Source organism: Cavia porcellus, unplaced genomic scaffold (genome assembly GCF_034190915.1).
Source record: "Cavia porcellus strain 051 isolate PalLab524CR breed Dunkin Hartley unplaced genomic scaffold, mCavPor4.1 scaffold_49, whole genome shotgun sequence".
Taxonomy (NCBI): domain Eukaryota; kingdom Metazoa; phylum Chordata; class Mammalia; order Rodentia; family Caviidae; genus Cavia; species Cavia porcellus.
Genome location: NW_026947532.1, coordinates 3,027,102 through 3,043,683, shown reverse-complemented (window position 1 = coordinate 3,043,683; position 16,582 = coordinate 3,027,102). Strand labels below are relative to the sequence as shown.

The 16,582-nt window shown below is 52.9% G+C and overlaps 1 protein-coding gene across 1 annotated transcript in view; it reads right to left on the bottom strand.

The window, feature by feature from the left end:
* The window catches only part of Ak8 (adenylate kinase 8), a 111,749-nt gene that overhangs the window by 36,321 nt on the left and 58,846 nt on the right, over window positions 1-16,582 (bottom strand). The window contains exon 11 of the mRNA XM_013153254.3: window positions 13,785-13,926. Within this exon, the coding sequence (XP_013008708.2) occupies window positions 13,785-13,926 (142 nt within the window). The remainder of the gene's footprint in view (window positions 1-13,784; window positions 13,927-16,582) is intronic.

Below are 16,582 nucleotides of genomic sequence, written 5' to 3'. Positions count from 1 at the left end.
GCACAGATCTATAAAACAGACTGTTGTGAGTCCTTGTCGTGGGCTCGGGGTCTTCAGTTGGACTCATGCAGGACATTGCTGTGGGATCCAGGCCCTTGGCTGAATCTCTGGGTTGTTAGTGTTGTGGACAGATTCCTACAGTTTCACGTATTAAACTCCAGGTGACCATCATAAAATAATATCATAAATTCTGTGTTCTGCAACTGTTCTTCCTGCTATCCCTGACTACAACAGAACCCAGCTAGACGCTCTTCCCGGGGGTTTGGGGCACGGCTCCGGCTTTGACCTCCCGGCTGTCTGTCCGTCCGGGGAAGAGGGGCTGCATCTGCAGACATCTCCAGACCCGCAGAGAGGCAGCGCTGCCTGGAGTTTCTCATGAAAAGTAAGCTGCGTTTGTATTGTGGAGGACTTTCCTTAAAAGTTGTTTATATGAAATAATTTCAGTGATATTTAGGAAGGCGGCCGTGTACTGCCTGCCTCCTGCAGAGGCCTGAGCTTCCGAAGCTCAGGGCCAGGTTCAGCAGGTCGGATGCTTTATTTACGCCACCAAGGAAGACGGAAATTGAAGTCCACTCCGACCCCTCCCAGAGCCTCTTCCAGGTAAAGAAAAACAAACACGATTTCCCCAAGTCCTCTGTCTCCGCGCTCTCGCCTGTCTGGCAAATGAATTTAAGTTCACGGTTGGTCCAGAGAAGCGCTGGCCGAAACCGGGGCGTCTCCATCAGACTCAAATGCCAGCTACCCCGGGCTGCATTCTGCTAAAGGTCGCCTGTCACTCTCCGCCCGCACAGGAGATTGCTTGGTGCTCCGAGCTCTGGCCTTTTTATCCTCCCGATGCCTTGCTCGCCACTGGCGGGGGCTGACCTGCTGGGCTTGGACACAGCCCGTTGGGCCCCTGATGAGAGCCGGAGTCCGCAGGGAGAAAAGAAATTGAGATGAGCAGTAAATCTTATAGGGGTGAGGGGAGGGGAAAGTCAGGCAGAAAGGGAAATTTCTAGCTTCCCTTTTTCTCCAGATGACACCTGTACCCCAAGTGGCGTAAAAGGAGTATGTGGGGGAGGGAGTTGGGGATATAGTTCAGTGGCACAGTGCCTGCCTGGCAAGCGTGAGGTCCTGAGTTCAATTCCCGGTGCCAAAAAAGTAAAACAAAACAAACATGGGAATGGCCGGTGCAGGAGCCCTTTCCTAGACCTCCTGGAGATGGCAGGAAGCCAGGCCCTGCAGGTGGGCGCTGGGTACCTTTCCAACAGCTCTTAGAGAAAAATGGTAGACGGTCAATAAACCGAATTTCAGCCCACTACCTGAGACTGTTCTTAGCTACGATTCCCAAGAAGATACCATGCAAACCCCTTATTAGGTGCTATGTGCCATCCCATCCTCAAGACCAAATTCCTGCTAGAAGGGATCTCTCCACGGCCCCCCAAAGCCTCTCCCTGCCTGCCCACGTGCCCCCTTCCCAGTCCTCAGCTGCCCGTTGGGGACCCTGGTGGCCTTCCATCCCCAGGACGCATGGTATTTCACTACTCGGAACAATCCCACAGGCAAACAGCATGAAGGCAGTGGGCATTCTGGATGCCAGCGCTTCACAAGTGATCGCTCTGCTGCTCTCCGGGACAGACGACAAACCGGTAACAGACTGTCAGAGACTCAGTTTTAACCCTTGAAAAAGGCAGCGCAACCTTCCACGTTTGCTTAGAGTCATCCTCACCAGACTCTTTCTTACACAAACACTGGAAATAAGAGGTAAAATGTCAGCGGTCCCTAGGCAGCAAAATAAAGAGAGAACATGGTCCTCTTCCCACTCCGGTTCTTATTTACCGAAAGATTAAAACATTACAACTTCCAGGCTGCGGGTGGGCGGCTCCTTGCCACCATGATGGGCTGAGACCTGAGGCTCCAGGCGCTGGGGTCACCTCCCTCCGATCAGGTGACCCAGCTGTGCCTGCTGTCCACAGGCCAGCTCAGGGAGTAGCCGCCTGCTGCTGGCCCAGACCCATGGGGAGCATGCCCTCTGCTTGACAGCCACTCATGTCACTGGGTTGTCACCGAGCAAGTGGCCCTCTGCTCAGGCAGGTGGACCAGGCAGTTGACTCGGGCAGCCCCGGGACGCAAGGTGGCAGAGCTTAGAGAGAGGCAGGCCCATCACATTTGGGAGAAAGGCAGCTGGCAGGGTGGGCACCTCTGGGCTGAGCTGTAATCTCACCTAAAGTGTGCCTGGACCCAGGTGTGGTAAAACCAAGGATGCCACGGTAGGGACAGCCAGGTCCTTGGCATCCAGTCCCAACCTGGACAGGGCAGTAGAGCACTCTGCAGCAGGGCTCCATGACAGCTAAATATACATCCCCCTTCAAGGCAGCCTGCAAAGTCCTCTTCCCAGCCTCTTCTCTTCCCGGGGTTCCTCCACAGGACAGTCCCAGGCCCTGAGCCTGGAAATTGCCAATCCTCAAGGAGTCCGCCATGGCCAGCTGTCCCCACCCGCCTGCCCTCTGTCTGCCAAGGCCCAGGCACAGCCCCTTGTCTGTTTGAGTGTCGCCGTGTCCGGTCTGCCATTGCAAATCTTATCAAAAGATGAAAAACACACATTTTTAAAAGATTGGTTCGGGCACCACCTCTACTGCCTGTGTGTGGGGCTGCTCCGGCACCATGACGGTTGGTCTGCCTGGGTGCACAGGGTCTTTGCTTCCTGGTCTCTTCGGTCACCAGTCGAACAGGAGCTGCCTTGCTCCCACCATGGCCCCAAACTGGCCTAGAGGGAAGCAGACACCCAAGAGCACCTGCTGCCCATGGAACTGTGCTATTTTGGTATTTCGGGTCAAAATCCATCTGACCTGACTCTTGAGAAACTCCATGGAGAGGCACGGGGGCCCCATACCTCAGGGACAAATATCATGACGGCGCCAGGAGCCCTGTTTGTGCCAGGTTCTGCAGCAAGCCTTCCCACACCGTCCTTAACGTGTGTCTGATGTCCTGTCCCCCCCCCCAACTTTCTGACTGAGGAAACTGAGGCACGGTGAGAAGCAGATCTGAGATGATTAGCATGCACAGTGCCCTGGGACCCTCACGCTGCTGCCTCCCTTGTCACCGAACAAGCCCGGCCCTCATGGGAACCTTGTGCCCACTCTTGCTCTGTTGTGGGCCGTTTTGTATCCTGGCACACAGCATACCACAAATCTTCCCCAGCAATCACACTTATCAGGCCTGCAATGGTGTGGGCAGGGGGGCAGGACCGGGACCCCATTCGTGGCTAAAGAAAGTGAGGCTTAGACCAGCTACACAGGACACTCAGCCAGGAGAGAGTGGAGAGCAGGAGCGTGGGAAACAGGCCATGGACACTTGAGATTTCCAGGAGTGGACAGGCTGGGGTGCCAAAGCGGCAGCTGCCAAGTGCTGCAAGAGAAGGAGAGAGAAAGAGAGACAGAAAGAAAGAGAGAGAGAGAGGACCCCAGAGGAGGTGACACCCCAGTACCTGCTGCAGCTCCTCCCTCACCCGCCACCCCAGATCCTTGGGGGGGACCACGGTCACTTCCTCCAAAGCTATCCATCTGAAGCTGACATCCCCAGCCTAGGCTGGACACCAGCTTTCCAGGTCACTGCAGCTCCCGCAATAGAAGCCAGCAACACAGGGCGTCCTGCTATAGACGCTCTGCTCTCAGGACAGGCCGAGGCTCAGCGGGCCCTGGGAAAGCACCTCCTCCCGAAAAGCAAGGCACCGCGGCGGGCGCTGCCCATGATCTGTATTCCAGCCCATGCCTGGTAAACTCTCCGATGGCCGCAGCAAGCCAGGGTCGCTCGGGTTCTATTAGCTCAATTAATGAGGAGTAAGATAAGGCTAACACCCTGCTCGGCGACGGCTCAGGCCCAGCGCAGCAGTAATGGAGTTATTAACCTCCGCCAGCGCGGAGTTTGCTGCCGATTCCAACTCCATTTCCTGGTTCAGGCCTCCATTAACGGGCTGTTTATTACCCCTAATCCGCCGAAGGATCAGCTGCAGAGATGGGAGAGCTTCCTGGGAGGACCAAGCGGTAATGAGAGGGAGAGCGAGGAATTGCACGTGCAAAAAGCCTGTCTGTTTTGCATTTTAATTCTCTGGTCCTACTGCTGTCCTCTGAGGAAATTAACACGTCCTTCTCACTCTGTTTTCTTGGGTTTTTAATTTTATGAGCTAGGGTCTCGGTGTCCAGGCTGGCCTTGAACTCACTGTGCAGCGGGCTGGCCTTGAACTCAAACTGATCCTCCTGCCTCAGCTTCCTTGCTGCCACGGCCAGATTTTCCATCCTTCTCACTTTGGAGCCATTAGAAATGGCAAAGTCACTTTCCAATTTGCTTCCGAAAGAAATTGTCATATGGAATGAAGAAGCAGCAAGCTTTTTAAAATCAAGAGGGAGCACTCTGGCATGTGAGCGACATCCCAATCCGGTGCTGAATTTCACATTGCACCATAATAGCTCAGTGTTTAAAATTTAATGTACCGGAACCAAGGAACCACACCTGCGCTTCGCAGAGCTGTTTTCTTAACACGGCCATCAAGGAGCCCTCCTTCATCTGTCTTGCTGCCAGGTGGCTCTGAGTCACTGGTGACACACGTGTGACTGTCCCAGAGGGCAGCCAGGGATGGTCATGCGTGTCCCTCCAGTGATGGTTCAACCCGGCAAGAACGCGATGAATGTCCTGATGACAAACTTCAAGTTTTGGGGGGTCAAGGGGCTCTATATCTCAGGTGCGGTCTCCAGCCATTTCGAGTTGTTCTCCTGACCCATGTGCTGCCCACTGACTCATGGGGCCTCCCCAGTTCCAGCCCAGAGTGTCCACAAGGTCTTGCGCATAGATAAAGGATGGGTGGGATTCACACTTAGTGGAGTACAACAAAATGAAACAGAAATAGGCTTGAGCAGCAGGTGCAGGCGTGACAAGCAGGTGAAGCCTGGCGCGCTCTCCATCTCTCCTACCACAAGGTGGCAGGGACCCACAGTGTGGGATGCTGTGCCCATTGGACCAGCCGGGCGCCTCCCTGGAGGGTGTGAGCATGGACTGCTCTGCGGAAACAGGAGACAGATGGACAGCTACCTCCGCACATCAGCATTTAGTCAAATAAGAGGCTGCTTTGGGGGGCCCCCGAAAGCCTCCCTCCTGCCCCCAATAGCCGCTGCACTTCAGGCTCCATCCAGTGACGAACCCCTGTGCAGTTACATGGGCCTTCCTCTCCAGAGCGGTGCTGGGGCCAAGGGTTTCCACTGACCTCCTCTCTGACCAGTTAGGAAACCCAAGCTGAATCTAAATGTAGCCTCTTGAGCCCACCACGAGGAGAAGTGCTGGTCCTAGAGGATAGGGGGACAGAGTAATGCCCAGGGCACTGAGCTGCCTGTGGCCTTTTCCCTGAGCAGCCCTGAGCTGCAGCCTGGTGACCTGGCGGGATGCTCAAGCAGTGAGTGTCGCTCTACTCCTGCTCTTCAGGAAAGGCCAGGACAAGGACAAGGGGCAGGGGAGAGTGTCCTTGCTGAGCTGGATGTGACAGAGAACAAAAGGAGGATGCGGGAGAGACAGACTGGGGGACAGAGGTTCGGGAGAGGAAGGTGACATGGGTACTGTGGTCAGCACCGGAAGTTACCTGGAAGGGACAGTCCAGGCCAGCCTCCGCCAGGAATGGGTGGCCCGGGAGGAACCCCCAGGGTCCCGGCCCCGGAAGCTGACAAGAAGACTGTAAAGCCCCTTGTTTGGAGGGGACCGGCTGCCCTGGGTGTGGGGGTGCGGCTTCTCGTCCTCCAACCCATGCGCTCAGGCTCCCTGGGGAAACGGCTGGTGTCACCCAACTGCCCACTCCCTGTCAGTGACAAGAGCCCTGTCCTGCCTTCCCAGGGACCTCCAAACCCTCTAGGGTCCCCTGGATGCCCACACAGGCTTGAAGGTTCCTTCAAACAATACTAACAAATACGGATTCCAGCTCTAGCACAGGCTCGGAGACCCCCAGCCAGCAGCAGTGCGGTGGACGGGAGCAGACGCCGGAGGAAGGCAGGCCACTAAGACCCTGCTGCCACTCTGTAACCCTCACCGCCACCGACCCATCCATCGGGGACACCCCGCTGCCTCCCGTTTCAGGATTTGAGGAGGTGCCAGCTGGGGAGGGGATGTTGCCGGTCACAGTCCACCCCCTCCCTGAGGAGGAGGAGAAGGCGATGCAGGCCCGGTGCTGTCTACACTGCCAGCACCGCCTCCATCGGAACCCGACCCTCCCCCTCCTCTGTAGTAAACATTAATTTTAAAAGAAAATACAGCGCTGTGAACTTGCGGCTCGGAATGAATTATTCCTAGCCGGCAGGGCAGGCTCCTGTTGCGGCTGCAGCGAGCTCTTTCTTTTGTTTCCTCCTGTCTGTCCTCTTCCTTTTGCTTCTTTTCTTGCCACTGTGATTATTGCATTTTAACAAACTTTATGGCCCGTTTCATGCGTTCCCCGATAACTTCTTCTCCCTGCTTTCGACACATCAATTACCGGGTTCATCTCCCTCGCCCTGTGATGCCGGAATGTGGAGACCGGTGCGCCGGGGAGGGTGTCACTAGCAGCAGCCTGACAAAGCCTTGCATCTGCATGCTGCCCATTTATTAGCTCTGAGGAGAGATTTATACTTGGCCAGGAGACGGCACTTTGTCTTCTGAGAAGCCAAGGGGGTCTATTTTTGTGTCCAACACACAGCACAGCTCACACCTCCCCCAATAACTATTTACCAGCGTGCATATATTTTAATAATAAAATTGATCTATATGTAAATTTATTTTAATCTCATTTCATCAAACCCTCCTAAAGAAGGGCCTTTGGAGATTGTTTTTGTATCTGAATTATAGATTTCTTTTTGCGTTCCTATCCCCAGATTGATTTTGAGGCTATAACTCTGTCACGATTTCTTCCTGACGTCAAGCCAGCGACACGGCGGCCGTGGGGGTGTTTTATACTTGGCATCACAGACTGAAGCAGGATTACAGTCCTGGTATGCATCCCAGTGCTGGACGGGGTCCTTCGAGATGATTTTTTCTTTCTTAGCTTCAATCTGGACTCGAAGGTTTAAGGGCTGAAATTACTTTCTGAGTTAATCATGAGGAATGTTTAATTGATGGTTAAGGTGGTGGACATGGGAGAGACGAGACAGGAGGGGAGAAGGGGGACCCGCCCTCTGGGGAAGCACAGAAGCGTAGTGACAGCGTGCAGTTACATCTCCATTGCACTTGACCATCTTTGTCAAGTGTCCTGGTTGTTGTCTGCTCTGTGGCCGTATTTACTAAGCCATTACCAAGTGGTTTTGATTCTGTGGTGGAGAAAGCCGGACTGACTTGCAAACCTGCCCTAAGCCAAGTCGGTTCCTGACGCCACCTTCCCGGCTTTCTGTATCCTCCCAGAGCCAGAACCCAAGCCTGGATCCTTCCCTCTGAGGGTCAGTGCCACCCGCCACCACCTTTTCCAAAGGGCACACTCTGCATGGTCCCCGGCGACTTCGCTTTGGGGCAGACAAGGGGCTGGCAGTGCCCCGTGTGCCTGGTGCTGGTGCTGAGTCTGTCACAGCTCCAGGAGGATGGGTGACACAGGTCCTGACTGCCCCCGCACAGGGGAGGGAACCCCGGGAGCTCGGGTCGCTGCTGTCTGCTGCACACACGATTCTGCCTTCACTGGGGAGCCCTCCCTCCAGTTCCGGGCTAGGAGCCCCATGCAGAGTTGAAGAGACTCCTACAGCAGAAGATGGAATGATGCCCCTCCACCACCACTGCCAAGTTGGGGACCCCTCCCCATCCCCACAAATCAATCATGGCAAAAGGGACTCTGCAGATGAGGTTAGGGGAAGATATTTGGTATGGTTAGATCATGCCGGATTACCTGGGAGGGTTTGATCCAATTACAGGAGCCCCTAAAATCTAAGAAGCTTCCCAGCTCTGGTCAGAGGGTGATCTGAGTGCAGAAGAAAGCTCTGGGCAGGCTGGGGATTTAGCTCAGCGGCATAAGCGCCTGCCTTGCAAGTGTGCGGTTGTGAGTTCGATCTCTGGTACCGATAAAAAAGAAAAAGACCAAAAAAAAAAAAAAAAAAAAAAAAAAAAAAAAAAAAAAAAGAAGAAAAGAAAAGAAAAGAAAAAAGAAAAAGAAAGCTCTGGGCATGGCAACCCTGCTGGTTTAAAGACGAGGGGGAGCCAGGAGCTCAGGAATGTGGCTGCCTCTGGAACGTGGGAAAGGCAGGAAACAGGTTTCCCCAGAGCGTTGGCAGGAATCAGGGGTGCACATGTGTTGTTTGAAGCCACCAGGTTTGTGGTAATTTATTACAGAGGTGCAGGAAACCACAGCCGAGACCCACAGCAGGGCGACTCGGAGCCAAGCGATCTGGGTGTAGATGGTGTCTGAAAAGGGGAGGAAAAGGTTGTGGGGAAAAGGAGGGTCACTCCAATAAAGGTGAGAATTGGATTCCCGGTACAAAAAAATACCAAGAAATATTAGAATACTTTAGATGAAAATATAGTACAGTCAAGTAGTTTAGAGATTCAGGCCGAGGATGGAGCTCAGAGGTATGGTGATCGCCTGGCAAATACAAAGCCCTTGGCCTGTTCCTGGCACCGTAATTAATTAATTAATTAAGACCAGGCTTTATGATAGTGTAAATCAAAGAAATGCCAACGGGAGTTTCAAAAGGGAAGTGAGAAGAAATCTGGCCAAGTTTAAGGAAAAGAGCCAAGGGGGAAATAAAAACAGTATGGAAATGAAAACTAGAAGCAAAAGCCCTGAAAAGAATAAAAGAATCCATGAAGGTCAGACTTGAAAAAAATAAAACAGGAAAGGAAAAGATAAAGTCTACTGGGAAAAAAAAAATCAGTCCCATAATTGTGAAAAACAGATGCTAAATACCCAATATACACAGAATCAGTTCTCTTCAAGATGACCAAGCAAATGAACTAGAAAAGTATGAATATATCTACGAGAAGAGAATCTCCCCAGATGCTGTGTGTGAAAAGGATTCATAAGGTCCAGAGCAACCTGCAAAAATAAACAAACATAAAAACAAAGAGAATCAAGACTGGGCCTGAGATATGTATGGCCTGGACAGAGAGAGACAGAGAGACAGAGAGAGAGAGAGAGAGAGAGAGAGAGAGAGAGAGAGATCCTGTGAACACATCCACACAAAGGACGCACATTATCTATAATGGAAAACAATTCTCACTGGCCTCAGGCCCCAGAAGATGTGAGAGACCGTGCAGAAATGATTTAGGATGCCAGGTGTGTGTGGGGATGTGATCAAAGATTTCTCTGCCAGGTGCTGTTTGCAAGTGAAGACAACAGAGAATCAGTCTCAAATAAGCAAGAACCCAGAAGTTTAGTATTTTGTGTACCTTTGCTGAAGGTGATTCAAAGACATCGTGCCATCAAACGACAGATCAGTCAAAATTAGTCAACAGACAGCTTGAATTATGTAAACAACTGCTATTGAAAGCATAATCCGGCTCAGGAGAGAGGGAAACTTCCTAAGTACAGCCATTATAGTGAAAAACAGAATATAAATTCTTACATTTTTAGGAAGAAAAGCCTAATCAATGCGGAAGGAAAATAATGATCTGTGTGTCATAAGACTGGCCAAAAAAATCAGGATTATTCTGTCCCTGCTCCCCCAGCCCTCAGGATGGAGAATGGGTGGGGGTTTGGGGGGTGCTATATGGGGATCACTTGTTTTTTCATCTTTCATGTGAAGGAGTCAAGGTATTCATTATATTTCGGAATGGAAAAACTGTGAAATGCAGGTTTGATGGTGTGGGGTGGGGGGAGTATCGGGCTGGAAAGGGGTGTCCTTTAAATGATGCAGAGGGGGCGGCAGAGGACAACAAGGGACAGACAGCGTGAGGAAAAGACGGAATACAAAGGAAAGAGTAATAAACCATCAAATAAACAGTAAGGCAAAACATAGTAGGAAACGCATTCCGACTGAATACAAAAAAATCTCAAATTCAATTTCATGCTGTCTAGAGGGAGACAGAGTTTATGGAACCCGTCCAGGCACCCCGGGCTCCCAAATGGCTTCTGAGCCGTGTCACCAACAAAATAAGGGAAGCACAGCCCGAAAGTAAAACTGAGGAAAGGATCAGAGCGCGAGCGGCTGGTGCAAAGGGCTTCTTGGAACACGCAGCAAATGTTGTTTCTTCCCAGAACTCCAGGTGGAAATGCAGGAAAGGGGCACTGAGGACCCGGCCAGCGGTCAGTGGAGTGCATCTCAGAAAGCAAAGTCTAGGATCAGCTGTGGGCACACTAGGGACAAACCCAGGTGCACCCGAAAACCCTCAAATCTCAGGCCGGACCCATCAGAACTGTGGCTTCTACAGGAGGATTGACTGGAGCTTGCTGGAGAAGAAGTTCTAGATCTTTCCACACCTGCCCAGCGAGCCCGTGAGGTTCCCAGGGTGGCCTCAAACTCGAGGTGATCCTCCTGCCTCAGCCTCCCGAGTGCTGGGATGACAGGCCTGTGCCACCACACCTGGCAAGGAGAAATTCTTGAGAAAGGGTGAAGTGCAGACTCTTTGGACTGAAGAATACCGGGCATAGGTGAGAGTCCATGTCTATAACAAAAATGAGGAAACTGGGTAAACACATGCCTACCGTGTGAGGATTGAGGCGCCCTGGACCTGCTCGCCCTTCCCTTCCTGCTGACCCTGGCCACCCTGAGGCTGCGCTGGGTCTCGCTGGAATCCAGGGCACAGAGGGAAGCACCTGCAGTTGGCTCTGTGTACGTGGCCCCAGGGCTTGCCCTGTCCTTCAAGTGAGTGGGCTGCTAAGATAATTTGCTAATTTGCTAAATTTGCTAAAGATAATTTGAGGAGGGGGCTGTGAGCTAGCGGGAGGGAGGAGGGGAAGAAGTTTGCAAAAGCAGGAAGATGTGCTCTGTACATGCACCAGCTCCCACCTGGCCTGTGACCACCGTGATCTGCAAACAGGGACTGACCAAAATTAAAAATAAAATACTTCTAATAGGAAAAAAAAAAAAAACAATTTGAGAAGTAACTGGAGGACGTGGCACATCAAACCAAGAAAGTACACAGTATGATTGGAAACACAGCTACTGTTTAAATTTTACAGATCCTTAAAGTAAAAGATACATTGCCACCCAGATAGCAGGGTCACTCCCCTCCTGCATGGTGAGCTGGCAGCAGCCTTAATTACATTTGCAAAGGCCTTTGCTGGATAACCAGACATTCAGAGGTCTGACAGCGGAGGCCAGGGTCATAAAGATCAAACACTATCTTCTGTAGACAGAGATAGTATTGAAAGAATAATATTTTGTTAAAGAATAATATTGAAAGTCAAGGTTATTTGGGGTGTGTGTGTGTGTGTGTGTGTGTGTGTGTGTGTTGCTATTAGCAATCCTATTTTTAAAAAAGAAAAGAGGGCCGGGGATTTAGCTCAGTGGCACAAGCGCCAGCCTGGCAAACGTAAGTTTGTGAGTTTGATACCTGTACCAAAAAAAACCAGGGAAAAAGAGTAAGGAAAAAAACTCCAGAAAATCCATCGACATAACTCATAGCAATATGACAAAAAGAGAAAAAAATTCTCTTGAAAAAGTATAAGATTCAACACAAATTTTAAATTTGGAGGTTTAAATCCATGGAGCTGTATTTGTTTAGCTGTAAAGGGTAAGATTTCTGTGCATAGAAAGGTGTCCCACACAGCTCTGCATTGGCCAGGAATCGAACCCAGGCCTCCCCTGTGTGTCGGGGGGTGAGGACTCTACCACTGAGCCACCAATGCTCACCACTGCTCAGCTGTATAGAAGTCATATATCCCCCACACAACCAGTTTGTTGCACCACAATTCACAATAGCTAAGATACAGAACCAGCCTAGGAGCCCACAGCGGGTGACCGGCATAGAAAATGTGCCCTCTGTACAAGTCAGTGTAATATTCAGTCATGAAGAACAGAGTTTTGTCATTTGCAGAAAACAGATGGGTCTGGGGATCTTCCTGTTGGATGGAATCAGCCAGACTCAGAATGGCAAATGTTACATGCTCTCCTTAAAATGTGGAACTTTAAAGGATGGTAACATAGTAGGGAGAAAGACTGTTATCAGATAAGACGAAGGGAATGGGGGAGGGCCACAGGGGCGTAGGGCAGGGAATGGTGGGGTGAATATGATTAAAGTGTATTATATACACGCTGGAGCCCTCCCAGAAAAGCAAAGCTTTTGTAGACAGGTGGACGGGACCACAGAGTTGTGGGGGGTGAGGTACTAAATTATGTTGTGTGCAAACGTGCCAAAATAAAACCGCTCACTAATAAAGAAGAGGTGAAAAGCTGATGTAGTCCTCAGAGCAACAGCCAGGATGCACGGCTTGCTGCACGGCGGTCCTTCAGGTCAGCCCTGAAGGCCAGTCCAGCGTGCCTCTGCCCTGCAAGTCCCACCCAGGAGTAAAAGCGAGAGCATTAACGCAGGAAGATCAGGGACGGAAGGGCAAGAGGTGTAGATGGCCCGACGTCCACCCGAGGAACCCAGGCGGGGGAACTGTCAGAACAGGCAGAGTTCCAGAAGAAGCCTGGACCGAGATAAACTAACAGAGTCAGTGACTCCTGTTCTCCATAAAACCCCATTTAGAAAACAGAATGGATGATATTATACCGTCTCAGCAACAAGAAAAACAGATAAAATGATATCTAGAAACATACGAAAGCATTGACCATCTTGCTAACGAGGAGAGACAGGGGATTGCCAGGCCGGACCACTATGGAGGACCACAGCTGGCCGACTGAGGGCAATGCCCGACCTGATTCCCACGGTGGCTGTCCCTTGTACGTCGTAACAGTGCCGTAACGTTTGCCTGGAATGATCAGCGTATGAGGTCCTCGGGAGAGGTGACGGCAGGGGTTGTCCGCACTGCCAGTTAAAATCCAGTATATGCGACAGAGCTAATTCACAGCACAGCAGCATGCAGAAACAGACACTTGGGAGGCCAGAGGAAGCTCGGAAGGAGACCCCCGGTATTTTGAGTGTTTTGGCTACAGAGGGAAGTACAGCCCGAGTGCACAGCCTACAGCACCTGCCTGGGAGGCCCAGCCAGCACCCACAAAGCACCAGACCTGACCCACTGCCAGCCTGCCTTATTTTTGCCACTGTTTCCTAGCCAGGTCCAGGCGGAGGAGGCCACACACATTCCCCTTAGGATTCCCCAGGATACCCAGGGCCTCCTGCCAGGCGGCCCAGCCAGGGGCTCCTGTCTCACCAGGGAGCTTCGGGCTCCTCCGCCTGGCCTTCGATTTTGCCTCAGCTTTAGTCCAGGCTGGTGACGTACGCAAGCTTGAACTCTGTGGCCTTGGCCCAGGCTGGGCTTCACTTGAGTCTGCAGTACTTACCTCGCGGTTGTGGTTGCCGTGGAGTTCAAAGCAGTAATCAGCACTGCTCTAACCCTTTGCAAGTGTGTGTGTGTGTGTGTGTGTGTGTGTGTGTGTGTGTGTGTGACACTGTAAATGCCACCTGCCTCAATGATTTAAGTGCAAAAGCACTAAACTGCTACAATAGAAGAAAATAATAGCTGATTTGCACAACAATCCTGCAAGGAAGGAAGACCTGGGGGCATTGCTTGCCATTTTAAGGATGAGGGAATTAGGTTCCAGCCCAGAGCACGGCTTCTAGATGCAGGGCAGATGGGGTTGGTGGGTGGGAACACTCCACTTCGGGACCCTCTGAAAGGCTCCCCTGAAATGACAGCTGTCCAGTGTGCCATCAGCCGCATGCTTTGCGGGAGGGTGCCCCGGGTGGGCAGGGTGGGCCCCGGCGGGGCGGCTCACCTGTTGGGGCTGTAGCCCATGCTGGCCAGCATTTGGGCCTGGTCCAGGTCTCGAGGGAAGCCGTGCAGCACCCAGCCTCTCTGCAGGCAGTCCGGCTGGCTGAGGCGCTGCTTCAGCACCTTCATGACGATGTTGTCAGGGACTGTGAGGAGAGGGGGCCATGTGAGTGCTCCGCTGCCCTCGGTGTCCTTCCCCTCCTGGAGCACAGACCCGGCCCGGGACGATGGGTTTGTAGGAAGCCACTGGGGCTACCAGGCCGAGGCTGTGGATCCCTGCGTCCATGTGAGGGAAACCCAGGTGCTGAAGGTGGGAAACGCATGGGTGCCCTTCATCTTGACCTTGAGGAGATGCCTCCCTGGCGGGAGGGTAGTTCCCAGTGACACAAGTTCAACCCTCCACCATGCAGTCCCTTCTGACAGCTGTAACCCAAAAACCATAGACATGGGTCCCCTGGGGCACAGCAAGAGGGCTCTCTGGATCTCTGCACTGGTCCTGTCCCCCACGACTCACCCCAATCCACCCTCAAGACCCCATTTGAGGAGTTGGGGGGTCCCCTCATATCCCTATCCCCACGGTCCTCAAGGATGCAGTTTCCACAGACGCACAGGATGCCTCACTGGAAGTTTTAGGGTTCCTCCGATGAGATCACGTTGGTGCCCACCACCAATAGCTTTTTGCTATTTTGGACCCACCTGGCCCTCCACAGCCCCCCAGTCTCCTTGATCTCTAGAACTGAGTCTCTCTTAGACTCACAGGCCCGCTTAGAACCGGAGACTGACGTCAGGCAGAGGAGAGACTGGGAAGCCTTCTGTTTACACTGCTGCAACTGACATTTCCCTGGAACACCCACCTTCCTCCTGGGCTCATTAAGTGTCCTATGTTGCGAATGTACTGCGTTTCGGCAATTTGCACTCATTTTCCCAGGAACACTTGGTAAATATTACCGCTGTTCGCTGCGGGGCCGGGGGGTGCAGAGCTGCAGCGAGCGGCAGTTTCTCTGGAAGCTTCTGCACCACTCTCTTCCCCCTGACCACTGTGGGTCTCTCCGGTGGCCCCCCACCATCCTCCAGGTTGACAGCCAGGGGTCACTGAGGGTAAGATTCGCAAAAACTCACTCCCAGCTACTCCCCAGGGCCATGAGGTCCGGGGCACTGCCCTGGTTTCCAAAGAACTCCAAAGCGCTTATTCTAGGTGCTTTGCATCCCCGTGAACTTCTCAGTCCCCCCCTCGCACCCCAGCCCCAAGAAAGCGCAGGAAAGGGGCTCTGCTGTGACAAGATGGAAGGAAGGGTTGTCAGGGCTGGTGCCATCTCTCCCCCTGCTTAGCCCCTGTGGCAGCACCCAGGGCTTCCAGGATAAAGAGCAGTCTGTCCAGTGGGGCTGGCCAGGGCCTTCCTTCCAGGTGGCCTTGTGCGCCTGGCCAAGCATTGGGACCCGCCTCCAGGCACCTGGGAAGGCTCCCTCCCTGGAAGTCTCTGAGGCCGCACCTTATTTCCTGTCCTCTCCCGCTGGGCACCAATATCCTGGGTGTTCCTTTGGTCCTCGCCTGGCTCTAACCAAGATGGTGGTTTCCGTGAGGACAAAGGGCCAGGTCTACTCGGTTTTCACAGTGCCTGGCACAGGTGGAGTACACGGACAGGAATCTTTTCTTTTCAAGGAACCAAACACGTTAAAATCGGTTCTCTGTGTGCCGTGGTAGGGAGGGAAGGCCTGGCCCTGGGGCTGTGCCCCAGTAAGCTCACCTCAGCTCTACTGCACCCGGCAGACAGATCCTGCCTCCTGGCAAGTTGGGGCCTTAGTGGACAAGACAGACCACCGAGGGACTTAGAAAGCTCGCCTAGACCTTTGGGTGACAGCTCATCCCTTCCAGGGTAGTAAACCCAGAGTGGCCCCCCGCACCCGAAGGGTAACTGTCTACACTCCAGGGCAGAGGCCGAGGTGGGGGCCAGCCACACCAGCCCTCTCCCTGAGGGCTGAGCCCCAAGACTCCCAAAGCCGGGGCTCCTCTCCTGAGCCACACACCCCTCATGCTTGGGGTCCATTTGGCTTTTTCCACCTGGCCCTGTGAGACGCTGGGCTGTCGAGTGTTCTCTGATCCAGAAACCCATGTTTTCTGTCAAGACAAACAAAGCCGTCACAGATGCAGTAGGGTCAGAAGCTACCAGAGGATTTTGCAGTCTAGGTCTGCCCTAGAGAACACTAAGGAATCACCTCCCTAGTGGGCAGTGCCAGATGGGGCCATGCCCGGCCAGTATTTGACACTAGGGGCCCGGGACACTGCCCCGAGCGCGCATCCTTGTGGGAAGGACAGACGGCATTCAGATAAACAAAGCATAGAGCCAGAGGGTTGCGCATGCCAGGGAGCAAGAAACCACACAGTGCTGATGCTGGCTCGGCTGAGCCTCGAGGAGGTCATGGTGGACCTTCCAGCTGAGACTTTTGAGCCTGTGACCTCATTTCTAAGAATGTGCACCTACAGGACCAGGGCACAGGTGGGCAAAAATGTCAAAGGGCCACTCCTGGAACTGAGGTAGACTTCATGAGGTGGAGCACGGCTTGAAGCAAGGATGGACCCCGTGCTGAGGAGACCCAAGTAGGCTTTAAAAAGTTCCAGGAAGGGTCAGCGACAGAACGGGGACACAGGTAACACAGGAAGTGTAACAGGCCTTCCTTAAATAGATCCAGGGGGAGGCCGCCACTGGGGCCCACGCATCCGCTCTGATCCCTCTGCTTATGAAGTGCAGGGTCCATGGCAGGGAGGGCACAGGACACGACTCCACCCTCGCTGGAAGGTGTAAG